We start from the raw sequence: 18,027 nt of genomic DNA on the forward strand, positions 1-18,027 counted from the left end.
AGCTGTTATTTAGAGTTCACGACATTCTAATGAATTTGTAATAGGTTTTCAATTACACATGTGTAATTCTTAGTGGACAGTTAATTCCCTTTCTAAGAGTAACACGTAATCTGAAGGAATCACAAAACCTTTGACAAAACCAAGTACTGATAATTTTGTAAAGAACTTTGTCTTAGTTGAACCCGATACCTGCTGGGGATTCCAAACCTTCCGATACTTTGTTACATCGACGCAGTTTAATAGTCTACGAAAGAAAAAAAAGTAACAGCTGCTTTGGTTAGCGTTTCCAAACTGCACAAAACTTTCTAACCATTATTACAGCGCACTATCAACAGAAAATCTTTCTGGCAGGGAAAATGCACGTCCGATGTTTTTTCGCGATCGTCGTTTTAAACTTTGCCTCTATTACGGCGCTGCACAAATCTAAAGTCAAGGAACTTACTCTGATTAATTTTGACCAATACGTTGACGGCGAAAGGTTTGCGTTTGTATTTTTCTACGCCCCATGGCACGACCAATGTCAGACAATTCTGGATCGCCTTGAAGAAGTGGGCAAAGCGTTTGCTGATCGAGATGATGTGGTGATTGCCAAGGTGAACGCGTATGAAGAAATCAAGCTGGCTACGCGCTTTTGGATCGATGAATATCCATCCTACCGATATTTTATTAAAGGAAGCGTAACAGAAGAGACGTAAGTAGAAAGCTTTGTTTTATTAGTGCTGTGAAGAAAGTCAATTCAGGTATACGTTTGCTATAGTACGTCGATTTAATAACTGAAAACCTTGCTTTTACTCTGAAAACTTGAATTCAGAGAAGAGCTGTTTGGGCGCACGCGATGGAACATTTTACATTCTGGAAATCGGTCAGGATTCCTCTTTCGTTACACTCATTATAATTACATGATCTTATTTATTATAAAGAAAACCAAACATTTTTCCAAGAAAAAATAGCCATGAAAGAACAAAAATTACTCCCAACCCCTCATTGTAACTTGTCAACCTATCATTATATTTTTTTAATATAATGCAATGAATCTATATCAGTTATGGCTTATGATCAACCACTGAAGTCAACAAATGATTATCGTTGGCATGAATGGTTGTGCAACAGGACTTTGATGTCCTCTATTCCCACGATTTATCTATTATCCGTACCTACAAATAAAACTTCAAAAAATTTTGTTAAAAAAAAATTCGGAGTCACTTTTACTTTAGATAAACTATTCCAGGTGGCTGCCCAATCATTCCTGTGTTTAGTGCAATGTTCTCTCGAAATCTTTAACTCGGGAAGCAAAAATTTATTCATCGTGTTGTGTTAACCCTACAATTACATTTTCCAGTTACAGGAGCGGTCACCTTGCTGACGACATGATCCGTTTTATCCAATCGAAATCCTTTCTCCATCTGAACACGGATATCTTCATGACTCCAGTCATCGACTTAAGCTCATCCAACTTTGAACGCATCGTCAAGGACAGAACGCGAAGCATCATGGTTATGTACTATAACGGAAACTGCGATCTTTGTAACAGTTTACAAAACACAATTCACGATGTTGGAATCACATTCAGAAACGAGCCAACCTGCCTTATTGGTCGGCTCAACTGCGACACAGAGCCACAGATCTGCATTGCGCAAACCATTCCCCATTATCCCACATTCAAAGTGTATTCTCAACACAATAAAGATGGCGTGGTGTACGAGCCAGGCGCTTACCAGGAAAGCTACAGCGAGAGAAATATGACCACGTTTATGAACGCGCTCTGTGGGACACAAAGAGAGATGCGAGGACGACTTAACGAAAAGGTGAGTTCCGATACCTTCGAAATTGCCCTCTTGTCAAACCTGTTCTCCGCAGTCAAGGAATCTGGCGCTAAGACCATGATACAGGATGCAGTTTTCACGTACCTCAGGGCTGGATCATTAGACTTTCGAGGGATTGTGTGGGTGATGTGCTGGTACAAGCAAGAATTTTTGTTAAAACCTTTTATGAACTAGAAATTTTTTTCGGGACGTTTAAATGCATGATATTTTTATTCTCCACGTAACATGCATTTGTTTCGTCTCACTGAACGTGCGTGAATTTTTTTCGGCAGTGGTCATGTGCATGAATTATTTTTTGGTACAAAAATGCTTGCAGGATAATGTTTTCAAAATCACCCACCCGTCCCTCAAAAGTCAATTTGTCCACCCCTAAACAAATTACATCGATCAAAATTGAAAGAGGCTCTCATTCGACAAGAAAAGAAGGAAGATTTTCTTTCCAACTACAAGGAAAGCGGGTGTCTTATCTTCAGATAATATTCTAGAGTTCCACTAAAAAGTCACTTTGGAATCTGAATGTTGTTGATGATCGGGGGCGGTTAAGTTGGAAATACGAAAATCATCGAAGGAAGTTTACTCACTCACTACCTCATAGACTAACCCCATCCAAGAGTTTTTGGCCCGGGTACCCACTTTCCTCATCATTTCCCACCTTTTAAAAGCGTTTGAAAATCATCGAAAAAATACTTTAAGTTTGATTAAGCGTGCTCTTCAAACCTATGGAGGCGATTTAAAATTTCATGAAAGCTCTGAATAATGGGAGGAGACGCCATCAAAATGAAGCATTGAACAAGTAGGAAAAACCTGCTCCTGCAGGGATAGCGCAGTTGTGAAAGAGTTCGCCTCCCACCAATGTATGGTTCGATTTCGGCCCGGTGACATATGTGGATTGAGTTTGTTGTTGGTTCTCGCCTTGCTCCGAGGGTTATTCTCCGTGTTGTCTGGTTTTCCTCCCTTCATAAAAACCAACATCTCCAAATTCCAATTTGATCAGGATAGACTAAGGACCCGCATGAAAACCAACTAAGGCTGATGTGACTTCCTCTCTAAATGTTGCAATTTACTATTTACTTTACCCTTTGAGTTACATGAATTTGCGTTTTTCTCATAGGCTGGCCTTCTTGACGACTTCAACGAGCTAGCCGTGCAGTTCATGAAGGATTACCACAGGCGAACAGAGATCATGAGAGAAGCGAAACTCAAAGCCCTCCGTCATGAGTTCCAGACCGAGGCTAATTTTTACTTCACTGTCATGGCACGCGTGATGTCGTATGGTGCTGGAATAATTAAGGATGAAATTGACCGGTTAGAACGTTTGATCGCCGGCCCACTGCACGCGAACAAGGCCGACGAACTTGAGAGACGAAGAAACATCCTGAAGCAGTTTCACGTGTTGCATTACGAGAGAGACGAACTTTAGTGTGTTTAAGTTTTTTTTCATTTAAAATGTCTTCTTCCCGGTATCATGGATTTTAGTCAGTTAGTAAACAAAACTAACACATTATTTCTTTATCACGCTGTCGTACGTCGTATTTTCAAGGTAAGAAAATCTTGTAATCGGGGAAAAAGATTTCAAAATAAGAACTTACAAAGCAGCAAGAAATGTTCATTTCGGGAGAGATGAAGGCAAGGTTTTCGTGACGGATTAGCGTGGACGGTAGGCCTAACCGTAGAAATGATGCTGCGTTTTCAAATTTCTCCGGCGTGGTGTGGACTGGGCCCGGCTCACTTGATACATTAGTCCTTTCTAGTTAAAATATTTGTTAATTTAACGAGAGACTCTCTGACCGCAAAATGTAAAAGGTGACGTTAAGCCTAACTGGCGAATAAAAGGGTTGTAACAGTTACTATTTCAGGAGCGCCTCTGGTTTCAAGATGACGGACTCGACTCGGGAACTTCGCTGTTTTTTGATCACGTATCAAACTTAAACCTGCTCTTTCTCTTACGGGAATCCGCGAAAAGAGTTACCGCGCTTGTTTTGCTGTACATCGTTATCAAAGTTAGATGAGTGTTTTGGACACCCTCGTGATGATCCTGTTTTCCGGCCCGAATTTTTCCACATCTCGCGTGCTTTCAACCGTTTTTGGCCCGCTAATGATGGTCCGAGCGTTGAACGGGAAATTCTTACAATTCCCGTCCACCCTCTCTGCTTCTTATTTGATTTGGCCTTTTATAGAGAGGTTGTGAAACTGTTGCAGGGAGAACTGTGATTGTAGCTGTCAATCTTTTCCTGTCTGATTACTTCGAGCCAGTGCGATGTTACAATCCTCTTATAGCATCTTATATATAATCGGTCCTTACGAGCCATGACGATCTTAGCTCGGTTTCACGAGCGTGGTCTGATGAAAGTTTCCAAGAACACAAGAATTCCACCAAAATTTCTTTGTTTTAGGTACTCCATGTAAGCTCGTCTTGAGCGACCCTGCAAACAGGTCACAAGAAAACGAAAGTTAAAAATTCAAACAAAAATTGAACAAACAATCTGATTGGAACTGGAACTTTAGCAAATACTGACAAGCATGTAGTTAACCTTAATTAAACTTGGCGTGAGTTTCATCCCGGCAGGTTGAGTCTATGAAAAAAATAAACGTTAGTAGAAGGAAAATGAAAACAAATATCGTAAACCGCAGCTTATAAGCCCTCTCCGGTTACAAGCCCATCTACTTGTAAACAAAATAACACTTCCGATTATAAGCCTACCCCCTCTCTAGTCTAAAGTGAAATGAACTCGAGTTATTACATTTTAAAGATTAATTAAAAACCAGTAGATCAAAAACGCATTTCGATCGAAACGGTTTTTTTATTCCGCTTATAAGCCCACCCCCTCCCGGGATATCAGCCCCTTCGTTTCTAAGCCCATCTAAAACTCCGTACGAAGTTGTATAAGCCCAGGGCTTATAAACGACAGTTTACGGTATCAGCATTAAATTCGACAACTTGCTACATATTTAGCACACTGAATACACACTGATTATACCGCTACAATACACTGTCCACTGTGATTTTTTCTTTAAGAAGGGAAGAGAGGGTGGCAAGTACGTCAGTTTCACGTTGACATCTGTTGCTATAGATTTCATTTTTCATTATCCCATGTTTGTCTAACCTGATGAAGAAATTTCCAGGCCTCCCCGACCAAAGATATATGATGGTGGATTGAGAACAACTCATTCATATGGCGTACAGAGAGCGGGTCTGTTACCGAGCTAAAGGGATAAAAAAAAAATACCATTCATTACCTGCTACATGAACACTTAGGGTCAATTAGCTGGTGTATTAAAAATAAAACCACCATCGTGTTTGTCTGTTTGTTTGTTTTTCTTTTTTGGCGCGTCCAATTCCTCCCTGGCGAGTGACAACCGAGACTGGAGCCTAAAAATTTCACCAGTACCGATAAAGTGACCTGCAAAGATCAGTGAAGTGTTCACGGATTGGTCAGTTTGAATTTTCGCGCATAAGTAACAACCAATTGGAGAGATTGTATAGACATCTGTATAAAAATTTGGGGTCCAGTCTCTCAGCACTGAAACACCCACGGCTGGACACTGAGCCTAGTCTCTCAAAAGTGTCTTGAGCGGGTGTTTTTTTGGCTCAAGCTGAGATAATTATTCTCTTTACGTTTTAGTTCTGAGAACTTCGTAATGTGCATCAACACGACATCCACATAGCTAATGTTTAAATAGAATGATTGAAAAGAAGAATCTCGGCATTTTGGGGAAACATAACGGCATACAAAAAGGAATTTTCAGCGCGATCAAGTACAGTACAGTGAAAATACGCCACGTAAGTGCATGACTACAGGTTCTGGCCAAACCGTGTCGATGTGTAGTGTGGCTATTTATTCCGATAGTCTATTTTCCTGTAGGAACCTTGCTTAAAGCGTTTTAAATTTATTAAAAGTAATACGAAAGTTTCGATGTTGAGCATTCTCACTTACCTTGGCATGCTAAAACAAAACGATTTGTCTCTGTCTATAAAAGCTTTGTTTCTCCATAAACTATCGCAGATATCCAGGATGTATTGGTTAAATCTCTGAATGCTTTGAAATCCATCCGGGAAGCCTAATGGGGCGCTCTGTTGACAAAAAAACCCAAGAAAGTTCTTTAACTGCACCCACTTGTGTTTTTACTTTACTTGTACAAGATTCCAATCACTTGTGTAAACCTGCTGTTTTAACAATATTAGACTTGACTTGTCAGGCTTCCCTGTGATGGAAGGAATTACGGTGTAATGCCATGTGTATTGCCGACAAGATTTGTGTAAAATAAATGCATATATTGTTTAGTCAGTCAAAAGCTACGGAATTTCTACTTCGTCTGTTTTAGGCCCGGAGGAATTTGAAAATGGAGGTTTCTCTCTGAAAACTCATCAAATGTTTTCCGTCCACACTACGCCGGAAGAATTTAAGAACGCAACAATCACCGTTTATTTTGAATTTGTATTTGAGCAAAACTCGGACTGGGAAATCAAATGATAATCGCGACTTCATCATTTTCGAAAAGCTCCGTTTTAAAAATGTTTTCTGTCCACACGAGAACGAAAAGCCCGCCCGGCGTTTACAAATTCCTCCGATTTGAAGAGCGTTTTCGAAAAGCTCCGTTTTCACGACAGATTAGTGTGGACAGTAGGCCTAACCGTAGAAATAGAGCTGTGTTCTCAAATTTCTCCGGCGTGGTGTGGATGCTGCCTTAAACAGTTCGAATATGTTGGACAGAGTTTCCTACTTCATGAAGAAGTGAGGGACGGAGATAGATTTTGGCACAAGCCAGCAGGAGCTCGATGGGAAGTTGATTTTACATTTAATAGTGGAGTTAACATGCACGTTGCATTTTTCAAGTACAGACATAAAGGGTAAACTAGAGTAATAACAGAAATTCTCTTACAAGCAGCTTAGCGTAAATTGTATAGCGTGGGCCGATTTGTACTTCTTTTTTTCTATTACCTGAGATTCGGCTTGTGATGCTTTGAGAGATTCAAACTCCTTCTTGTAACTGAAACATTTAAGCCATTCAGTCAGTCATTCAATCAAAATAGATCGTCTACATTTTATGGAAATAAAGGAGTTTAGTAAGCCAGAGGTAGGGTGAGGATGATTTGCATGGTCTTTGTTTTAGTTACTTAGGGTTCATCCCAGGAAAAAGAACACGACATTGTAATTGAAAGGGGAAAACGTCCAGAATAGAGGAACTGGATGTGGATGGTGGCATTTCAATTTCAGCCCATTTTTCAGCTATCATTAACTTTGGCAGACCTTAGATAACAAAGGGCAAAAGTGCGGTACCGAAAAATCGCTAAAATCGATTAATTTACAAAGTCCGCAATTTTTGCAAATTTTGTAAAATCGGCAGAGCCTCTTTGCAGATGTGTTATAATTAACATAACAGGGAAAAAATTTTTTTTTTTGTAAATTTCGCAAAGCGCGATTGCGAAAAATCGTTTAAATTGTAATTTCCACAATTTTGGCAAAGCCGTAACTAAAACTCGTAAAATTTGTAATGAATTTCGTATCTGGGTACATTTCTGGACATAAGTGCGTGTTTGGTGAGACACGGAAGATATTAGTTAGTGTAAGTTTAACTGTACAGTGATCGATTGAAATCAAAGATCGCACCATAGTAGAGAAAACTCGCCCTTACTTCACAATGATTTGACACAATCTTGAGACAGCCATGGAGTTACAGGAAAACAGCATTCTGTAGATGATCCCAGAGGAAGGAATCAGAACAAACGGCAGAGAAAACTGTTGATAAGAAGTCGACACCTGCAAGAAGAAAATTGGAGGTAATAAAAACGACCATTGCCTGTATCGAGATTTCAGTTAGCCATCTTCATAAATTTAGTGTAATTCACCTTAGAAGAATCTGGACCTTACTTTTTTGGACGACTCTTTTTTCAGAGGCGACCAAAATCCTTATTCTCATGACCCTACAGTTCGATTTGTGATGATATAGTAAAAAGAGGTTAAGAATTCACCTCAGATACCAAACTCACCAGTTCAAAAAAGTTCAAAACCCAGTGCTGCAATAACGCGTGGTCTTCTTCGACCTTCAATAAAAATAAAAGCAGACAAACTAACATAAGGTTATAGGTAATGTAGATTCCAAACATAAGCAACGAGCACAGAGCTGGTCCACATCACAGCACGATCTAGTCCAGTGCTGGCCCTCTCTCTGTCACGCAACGCTAGGGAGAGAGGGTCCCTCTCACCCTAGCGTTGCGTGACAAAGAGAGGGCCAGAGCTGGACTAAGTATAAACGCATTTGAGAAAACACCGTTTTCACTCCGTGCTAAAGAGGCACTCAACTTTACAGGGAAAGTCAAACGGAGATGAAAGAGTTGCAGAAGAAGGTGAACTCACCTGCAGCGCTACAACACAAATCCTGTCCACAAATTGAATGAAATCATAGATGGTCTTGAGCGGATCGAAAGGGTCCACTTCGTCTTCAACAAATAACGACACGCTGAAACCAGAATAAAACAGCAAATATTACACACTTGCCAAAATGATCGGAAATGTCACAAAAGAAAGAAACAGTTTCAGGTATTTTAGAGAAAAGAAAGTATTTATTTAGTAAATGGTTTGAACCCAGGAGTGTCAGTAGTTCGTGTAGTGTGATCGTCCGGTTGAGTGTAGTTCTGAAAAGAACTGTTGTTGGTGACTGACGTTTCGACAACCTGAGCGGAGATCATCTTCAGAGTCATGTGAATAGTGTTTGTCAGTCGATAGAAGCATATATTTTTACTGCACATGGGTCAATACCAGACAGTTCCTATGATTCTGTCTGATCCAGTTATTCTTGCAGTATACTTACTTACTATTAACTGCACTCAGCCTTATGGCAGAAGAGGAGAGGTGTAAGCCGGCCGTGTAACGGTAAAATCACGTAACTAACGAACCTCGAAATAATGAACTCCTGCGAACGCCAAGCGAAGAATTGGTCATAAAATAATACACTCCGATACTCGCATATCAGTTCTATGTTTTTCCCGTTCAAAACCTAAACATTTTTTCAGGCCCTTTTTTCCAGTAGTGTTATGGCTGCATTCGCATCTATCATCATGTCTACATTTAATTGCTACTGTTGGACATCTGTTACAATGGACGTTTTTGTGGTGTGTTCCACGCTTCATACAATCCCCACCCACAACACACGCCACAGCAATGCTACAAATACGTCATCTTCTCATCATCTCACCTGCCCAGGTCACGTGCTCTTTGAGAACGCTCCTCCTGAAGTAATTCTTGTTGCCGTGGTAACTCGACAGCGAGGAAGTTCCTCAGCAGTTCCGTGAAGCAGTACATTACTTGACACTATGGAAACAATAAAATCGTACGATATTCGTGACAATCGCCATGAAACTGTCAAGAGTAAGGAAAGGTAGGTCAATAGCCTGCGTAGCTGGCGAGAGATCTCTATTCCACATGCTTCTCGCGGCTTGGTCGCCCTCAGGACGTTAGAGACTCGGCACTAGCGCGGGAAATGGCGCCAGCTATGACAGGCTTGAAAAACAAGACCACAATATTTGACTCACCTTCACATAAACCGGCGAGGAAAAGAAAAGCTTTCTGAGCGGCTCCAGAACTAAATCATTTAAACCTAAAAACAACAACAACCAAGTTAGACTGGCTTCTTACTACGATTATCAGTTGAGTAAGGCGGACTAAAGTTTGGTCACCAAGTTTTAACGTAAAAATCGTGTTGTTGTCACGAGCAACTGGCTCCGTATCCATTGGCAACTTGTCGGCCTTTGACGTCAATTGATAGGAAAGCGCGCGAAATTGTAGGCGACGCGACAGGCGACCAACGGCTGTTGATATTGTTACCAACGGAAACGAGGTAAGTTGCCCGTGACAACAACACGATTTTACGTTAAAACTTGGTGACCAAACTTTCGTCCCGCCTTACTCAACTGATAATCGTAGTAAGCACTAGACTACGAGTAGTCCCTCTTTCGCTTAGTCCGTCGTGCGTGATGCGAAAGAAAACCGCGAGAAAAAAATGGCCGCGCGAAATCCTGGGGGCCTCCAGGATTTCGCGCGGCCATTTTTTTCTCGCGGTTTTCTTTCGCGTCACGCACGACGGACTAAGCGAAAGAGGGACTACTCGTAGTCTACTTAAGCACACCTTTTCTTAACAAATTGTTTTCAATTTTCATTAACTTCTCTAATTTAATGGTTTGCAACTCACGCTGAAATGGCCACAGGCTCAGATGGGTGATAAGGTGAAGAATCCATGGCCTGAAGTCTAGTCCATTCCAGATAAATAGATATCGAACCAAGAAAGCCTCAACGGCTGGGACAGACTCCTTAAGACAGGAATAACATTATTGTTAGTGGGAACAAACCAATCATCAGTACCGTCTCTGTTCTACGTGAACTCCACTTTTCACCCACAATTGCTACTAATCTCGCAATCTCATTGTTCTCAACAAATTCTGTCTTTTTTCGGTGTAGCAGACGCGTTAATTTCCCCCATTTTGAAATTTAACCTCCTCTCTCGCGTTTATTTCTTTATTGAGAAGCAAACTTACCTTCAATTCGCGTTAATTTAAGTCGCGTTAATTTCAAATACGTTAATTAACACGAGCGTTAATTTCCTATAATAAGGTAGATAAGGCTCACCGATCCTAACATTTCATCAGTAACTAAAGGTCGGTAGAGGAACTTTCGCAGGATTCTCGATACTAATTTGCGTTTGGCGAGAAAACAGGCTAAGGATTTAGCAGATCATGCAGGTGTTGGTGCAAAATTAAGCGAGACCAACGATTATTTGACCCACGGACTTTTTTCCCCGCTTGCCACAAGTTACATGTTTTCCCGCGCTGGCTACTGGTTTTCTACTGAGCTACTTACTTGAAGGAAACCAGCAAAGTTCTTCAGCTTCTGTAGCAACATCAAGCTGCTCGAGTCTGATTCCGATGTTGTTCCGCACAGAAATTCTGAAAATAAACACAAACTTGCGTTGGCGTATACAACTTGTCGGTAGCAAATGATTTTTGTTATGGAATACTGTTATTAATCGAAGAATCCCCCAATAATCTTATAGTTAATTTTTCCTTGTTGCGATGTTGTGTTGTTTGGCGACTGTCTGAAACACTATTTTTTCTGCAATTAAAATCCTTAGGCTTTTTGTTTGATTGTTGTTATTACCTTCGTAGAGTGAATGATTGAGCCAAAAGTTTAATCTCTGCAGCATAACAAAGTCTGGGTTGCAACTCAGGACATGTTGTAGGAACGGAGAGTTAAGAACCGACGCGACCTGACTTGGAAACTGTGGAAAAAGAACAAATGAAAATAACAAGTTTATTTAACTGAATCTTAATTTGTTATATTCAATAATGATTCAATAATGACTACAAGCACTATCACACTAAACAATGTTTCCAGCAAAATTGTCTAATATAAGTAACAAACCCAAATGAATTTGTCTTGCAACGTTTTCGCTTCAGCAAGTGTTGCACGAAGAAGAATCAAGTCTCACATTCTGCCACGATCGCGGCAACTCTGTAAGGAATTTGTTTATGTGATGGCCGGTGTCGTTGCACTAAGCAGCGTCTCGCGCCAATTTTCTTGCAATCGCGCGACCATTCTCGTCCCCAGAGCCTCCGTTTCTTTTGGTCACGTGGTCGGAGAAACGGAGGGCTCTGGTAGCAGCCATTACCGGATGTCCCATTCTCGTCCCCAGTGCTACTCGTCTTAAAATGCCGTTGACGAGTAGCTCTGGACGCACCTAAAAATTCGAATTTTTTCATTGGCTGACAAAAAATGAATGCGCAGCAGAAATGAAAATTACAAAGCCCTACGCATTCCATTTTACTTCCAGCCCGGAGGCGGCACCTTCGCTCAGTTGACACAGGCGTGCTTTACGAAAAAACAAATGGTGACCTTTCCCGATCGATCCGAAGGAATCGTTGAAGTTTCCACGTAACCAAAGGAGTACGTCGCCTGCAACGATGTCATTCACGATCGTAATCATCGTCCTTTGTTGTAGCAGCGGAGAAGGTGGGAAGAAACGTTTAGAACTCGGAGAATCAACCAGCTAATACAACAATTACTTTGTTGCTGACCATACCCCAAGAAATCATAAAATTAAGTTCGAATCGGCAGTGGGTTTTAAGAAATGTTTGTCTTCCTTTATGAAAAGCTCAAAAGGAAACTTAGAGCCAGGTGAAAAGACGAAGAAATATCACTCTTGCTAAGCAAATGTGGCACTGGAAATGCGAAGGTGAGTGTGTTTTTCTCTCTCTGAAAGATCAAGGAGATCAGATTCTAGCAGTCCAAAATGTATTGATATTAAATTGCCAAAATGAGTCAAAGGTCCGTGTTATAATACTCTGCTACGTACCTGGATGCTGTAGCAAATGGTCTGAACATGAAGTTTGGTTTGTTTCTTCCACATATTGTTATGTATGTATCTTTTACTATCTGTTAAGAAGCTTCTGCTGTTATAGATATATATAATATCTTTTTTTTAAGCTCCCCTCTCTTTATTATTGAGACCTCTCCTATAGTCTCCCCCCAAAAAACACAAACAAACCTTTTGTGGTCAGGCAAGAGTTTAGTTTGCTTTAGAGCCTTCACCCAAATTTATTATTTTTTTTTTATAATTTACTTGTGGAAATGATGTGTAAAGGTAAATAACCATAGATAACCATAGCTGAAATTTGAGGCCCTTTCCTCTCTCCCCATTTTAGTTAGGAAGCAACTGCAACTAGCAAAACTCTATTCCATCACAATAACATTAATCAGTAAATAACAATAATTTATCATCCATGCAAATAACTGTGAACAAATATAAGAGACAATTATTTACACATGTATAACTGATAACGAATCATCAGGACTAGTGGGTTTCCAAATGTAATGTGGGAATTATCTCTACTAAAAACAAATCAAACATTAAAGGTGTACAGAGTTACATTAATATCCCCATAAGAAAAATATCATAATCTTTTTGTTAGCCTTTGAAAGATAATTTATTTCCTGCCATTATTTACTATTTTCTTGTTAATTTTCAGACCATAATAGTGCTACATAAATTCCTCAAAGGATGACCATTTATGGATAATTCAAGTTAATTTTTTTAACGATTCCTTCGGATCGATCGGGAAACGTCACCATTTGTTTTTTCGTAAAGCGCGCCTGTGTCAACTGAGCGAAGGTGCCGCCATCTGGGCCGGAAGTAAAATGGAATGCGTAGAGGTTTGTAATTTTCATTTCTGCTGCGCATTCATTTCTTGTCAGCCAATGAAAAAATTCGAATTTTTGGGTGCGTCCAGAGCTACTCGTCAACGACATTTTAAGACGAGTAGCACTGGGGACGAGAATGTCGCGCGACCAAACGACGAAGCAAGTTGCACTATAGTATGAACGCGGCTATGCTCTGCCGTGCAAATGTGTTGTAATATAAACGTTTCATTCATCCATGTCACAGTAAACACAAATTACTGTTAGCGTCTTAATAATATACATGAAAAAATTACTCGATTCTGATTGGCTGAGAGCAGTGCAGTTCAAGTGTAACACAAGTGCAAAAAGTGTAACACCAGTGCAAATTGCACATCGTAATTCTGGATTATGATTGGCTGAAAGAAAATAGGAAATTTTGTAAGCCAATGATATCAGGTAAAATGATGACGAAAATTTAGTGCGGAAACTTTGAAAAAAGTTTTCTCCAATGAGAAAAAATGGCTTCAAGAAAGTTCTTCCGGCATTCCTTCCACACGAATTTTTTTTCATGTTTATATTATTAATAAGTAATCATACGGTTTTTCGCGTTCAATTTGGAATTAATTAGCACTTGTGAGGTTTTCAAAAAGCTGAAATTGCACTCGCCGAAGCGGGTCGTACAATTTCAGCTTTTGAAAAACTCACTTGTGCAAATTAATTCCAAATTGAACTCGAAACCGTATGATTACCTATACAAAGATAGATACCTCTATATTGTCAATATTTTCCAGAAGATCCTTGAAAGATGAAAGCTGTTCAATGGAAATTTTCGTTTCTCCCATCGCTGCCGTCTGCACAGCTGGTATGCTGATACCACCGAGCTTTCTTCTCTTTGTTATCTGCAAGTACACAAAGAAGTTTTGAACGTTTTCAGAAAACATTTCACCAGGGCGCAATAGTCACGTTTTGTGGGCAACTAGTGATTTCCAGAGGTCACTCCAAGAACAAAATTAAAATTGCTGAAACTTTTTCTCAGGAAGTGAGATGAATTTTCAGTTGTAAGCCTACATGACGTGGATCCTAGAAAAGACCATTGTAAAAACAAGACGAAAATTTTATAATTTGTAGTTTTTCTATTAATGCATGCTTAGAAAGTTAAAACTTGACTTCAAATTCAATTCATAAAATTGCTGATTGACCTCAGACACGTTTACTAAGTAATATTGCACTTGAACTGGGTTGATTTTTTGTTCCACAGATCAGGAATTGCAATTGCCTCATTGCATATAGCTTTGCAAAGTTTTCGCTATTTTATTGTATACTTTAGCAGTTGCACTTACAGGAGCTTTTTCTGCAGTCCTCGCTGAAAGAAAAAAACTATCAACTGGCTCTTGCAGATTATATTTGTTCTGTGAAAAGAAGCAGGAAACATATGAAAGTTAGCTTTAACTATAATTATTTTGAAACACAAGTTCCAAAAGAAAGAGCAAAAGGGGTTGAGAATGTAGCTGTGTTAACACTAATGCTTGTGTCACCAATGAAGACCAGATATCACTTATGTTAAGCTTTCTAATCAGTAATAGTGACAAAAGAAGAATACTGCATCTATTACAGTGCTGAATTGGCAAGTATGCGATCAAGACATCTGTTTTCAATCAATTGAATTTAGCTTCAATATTACGTCTAATAATACAGTAACATCATGTGGCACAGTAACCAGGCCTAAAATGCCTGCAAATTCCAACAGCTTCATGTCTTCGATGCTATCTAAATAATAGTGTAACATTTCTTTTAAATTAAAAACAAATAACTGCTAGGTGAAAACCGTACCTGAACTTTCTTAATTGCTTCTTTCCAAGATTTATCTAATTGCTTAAACCATAATTTCTGTTGAAAAAAGAGTTCATAAATGACACTGAAAATCATAGAAGAACAAAATAATATACAGTTGTTACGGGCTTTCACATTAGATCACTCATCTGAACCCACAACTAACACTTTGTAAGGTAAGTCAACAGTCCACTGTACAGTCGTATTTGTTAGAAGTTCCTCACTGATTCTGTTTCAAGTTTAATTCTAGAGGCCAGAACAGTTACATTTCCCATTTTTCCAGCTAATTGCAAAATTGAAACAAAGAGACATTTATTATTTGAACAGTTGGGACTACATTGGAAAGAAGAAAATCCTTATTGAAGTAACCAAAGAATCAGAAAAAACGACAGTGAGTCACCATGAAAGTTGCCACATTAGTACGTTGCGGCAATAACATAAACTGATGACCACATGACGTTGCCTAGAAACATACTGAGCACTGATAAAATCTACAGGCTCAATAGTTTCTGTGAGATCTGTGCTCCCTGACAGCTTTAAAAAATTGTCCTACAGATACCTTGTTTGAAGCTGATGTTGCCATGGTTACAAGGTTTGGACAATGAATCTTGTACATAAAGAGTAAGCCAGTCAGGTAAGGTTTGATGCCCTGGGTGCACATTAAAACAAAATGCAATCAGCTTTTAATGGATGGGAAGAATACCAAACCATGATAATGCAAATTGTTAAGGTCCACATGAACGACAGCTACTTTTGGGCCATTGCTGGAAAACAAAGCATGTTGTGACAAACAGTACTTTGTATTTTTATTTCAAGAAGGAAATTAATAATAGAGATTGAAGACATTGGCATACAAAAATTACTTACCACCCGACTCTGTAAATCCAATAGTTTGCTGATCCTGAAATTTCTCACTAAAAATAATAATTTTAAATTTTCAATAAAACGTCAAGATCTTTTACCTGTGTTGTGTGGCATGCAATAATAATAATTTTGTTCAAGATTCTTTAGTTATTAATTTATATTTATGATTTTGATTACTTATTATTTTGCAAGGCCCACTGAAAACCATTGTGGTGGGTTACCTGCTTAAATGTCATTCTCATGATCATGATCATAATCATCATCCTTTATAACCTGATGTAAACTTATTATAAAACTTATGTATTTTAGAATAAAAAATTATATCTTACCATCCTCTTTTCTTGTCAAGTAATACAGAAGATGACATATATGAGGACACTGAAAATAGGTCAATGATAATGATAAAATATTTTTAAAAAAATCACTCACTCAGTGTAAACATTACATTTAATTCCCCAGTAGTCTTGCACAGGAAAGTGTAAAATGTTAGTCTGTAACACTTCTGACAGATATAAAAAATAAACAATTTGAATTACAGAATTGATACAGAATACCATTAGTGAGAGGAATGTTTAACAATTTATTTAAATTAATAAGCAGTTGCAGAGAATGCTAAGAAGATTCTGAGTCCTCAATGAGATTCCAACCCAACACCTCCATGATGCCAGTGTTCTCACTGTGCCCTTTGCTAAGCTTATTTATGTTTGCCAGTGCATGAGTACTTTATTGTAACTCACCAAAATATCACTTTCCAAGAACAGGAAAAAGATCCCATATAATGAATGCACATCTTTTAGATCATCAATTAGGTTGAAAACATTTAATATCCATCGAATCAACAAACCCTAAAACAAATGAACAATTAAAATATATATTGCAAAATAACATGCCACATATAATAGCCCAATTACAAATAAAATAACTATCTTTCTTTCCATGGCTCTCCCAATCAACCATGTCCAAACATTTGGTAAGGCAATGCTGATTATTGCCAGTTTTTAGGAACAAGATAAGATATACAACAGAGAGAAGAGAAATTGGCCCATTTTCCACTAGGGATGCATAATCCATGCAGAAAAATTATGCATCTGCTGTTCTATGCCTCTAATATAATAATAAGACCAACTATCAGGCCTTCAAAGCACTCAGATAATCGTGAAAGACATACAAAAACAGTTAGTTTGCTTTGATGAATCATCCCTTTTGTGTCTGGCTGTAGACTGATGTGCATTCTGTCTTAATACATGTGCATGTACACCCTGACTTTATCCTTTTCACTCTAAGTCATTCCTAAGTACCTTGTCTAAACTGCACTAAATTAAAGTACATAGTTTGTCTTGATGCATCATTTTGTGCCTGTCTTTATACTCAGATGAACTAGAGTGTTTCTATATACAAGTACCTTAATACTGATGGAAAGTCTGTTATTACAAATCCGTGAGACTGCTATCACAACAGCTGATGAAGGAACTGATCCCTGAGGAATCAGGGACTTGATGAGTCTTGAAGACACACTATCAGCTGAACCAAAAAAATAGAAAAAAATAACCAAAATGGTTTACTAATAACAATCTTGATCACCACCATTCAAAATACATTCATACCAAAGATCAACCATTTTCCAGGTACAGTTAGCACATTGCAAATAAATCAAAAAATTTGAAGGCAATAAAAATAATAATATTATTATTGGCAAGATGATCAGATGCAAGATTTGTTCACTATTCTAGTGAGTATAATTACAAAGTCACGTTATATTTTCATTATTTTTGCTGAACATTAAAAATGTGTTAAAAAGCAATACAAGCATAGAGTGTCGGGTTTTTATGTTTGTCACGAATTCAGCTGAAACTTACCATACTTCCCACTGGTCGCTAACTTGACTAAGTTTTCAATTTGGTCCGGCTGAAGACCGTCATTATGAGCAATACTTTCAATCTTGTCAACTGCTAGAGAAGTTTCGACCTTTACCCGAACTTTCGGACCGGATAAATCTAGAAACAAGTGATAAAAGAGAGAACATTTCAATGAAAACTCAGGTGTCGTTTTTAGAAGACAACTATGTAAACTGTGCTTAGAGGCAGAAGTGAAGTACAATGCAGAGGCAATTTACCCTGGTTCAACAAGAAATCCATCGCCTCATCAGCTTTCGTAAAGCTTGGCGTATCGTTATTCATGATTTCTCTTGAAATATCAAGTCCGAGCAGGAGGTAGTTTTAGGAGAAAAGGGTTCAAAACTCGGTGGTATGCTGGCTCCATCTTGAAAACAACCTTTACCGACAGGCGCGCCAAAACTTCAAACAAATTTTCCCAGCAACCTTTGCGTGTCACGACTCCTCGCT

General features: G+C 38.9%; 2 protein-coding genes across 2 annotated transcripts; one reads left to right on the forward strand and one right to left on the reverse strand.

The window, feature by feature from the left end:
• The first annotated feature begins 43 nt into the window (after positions 1-43).
• Positions 44-3,670, forward strand: LOC110041721 (protein disulfide-isomerase 1-like). The gene is made up of 3 exons (XM_020747032.2): positions 44-691; positions 1,340-1,805; positions 2,935-3,670. The coding sequence occupies exons 1-3, from the start codon at positions 357-359 to the stop codon at positions 3,241-3,243; spliced, it is 1,110 nt and encodes a 369-aa protein (XP_020602691.1). The 5' UTR covers positions 44-356; the 3' UTR covers positions 3,244-3,670.
• On the reverse strand, positions 2,859-17,969 carry LOC110041720 (centromere protein I-like). Its single transcript, XM_020747031.2, has 23 exons — positions 17,799-17,969; positions 17,542-17,679; positions 17,088-17,206; positions 16,423-16,530; positions 16,015-16,063; positions 15,689-15,735; positions 15,381-15,470; positions 14,822-14,878; positions 14,332-14,400; positions 13,759-13,890; positions 10,973-11,093; positions 10,676-10,761; positions 10,011-10,128; positions 9,355-9,419; positions 9,018-9,133; positions 8,180-8,282; positions 7,813-7,866; positions 7,458-7,582; positions 6,764-6,812; positions 5,759-5,895; positions 4,928-5,027; positions 4,355-4,396; positions 2,859-4,246 (listed from the first exon to the last, which is right to left on the reverse strand). The coding sequence occupies exons 1-23, from the start codon at positions 17,860-17,862 to the stop codon at positions 4,151-4,153; spliced, it is 2,085 nt and encodes a 694-aa protein (XP_020602690.2). The 5' UTR covers positions 17,863-17,969; the 3' UTR covers positions 2,859-4,150.
• Positions 17,970-18,027: the final 58 nt, after the last annotated feature.

The sequence above is a fragment of the Orbicella faveolata genome, unplaced genomic scaffold (assembly GCF_042242905.1).
Source record: "Orbicella faveolata isolate gen_17 unplaced genomic scaffold, um_ofav_v1 contig_25, whole genome shotgun sequence".
NCBI lineage: Eukaryota > Metazoa > Cnidaria > Anthozoa > Scleractinia > Merulinidae > Orbicella > Orbicella faveolata.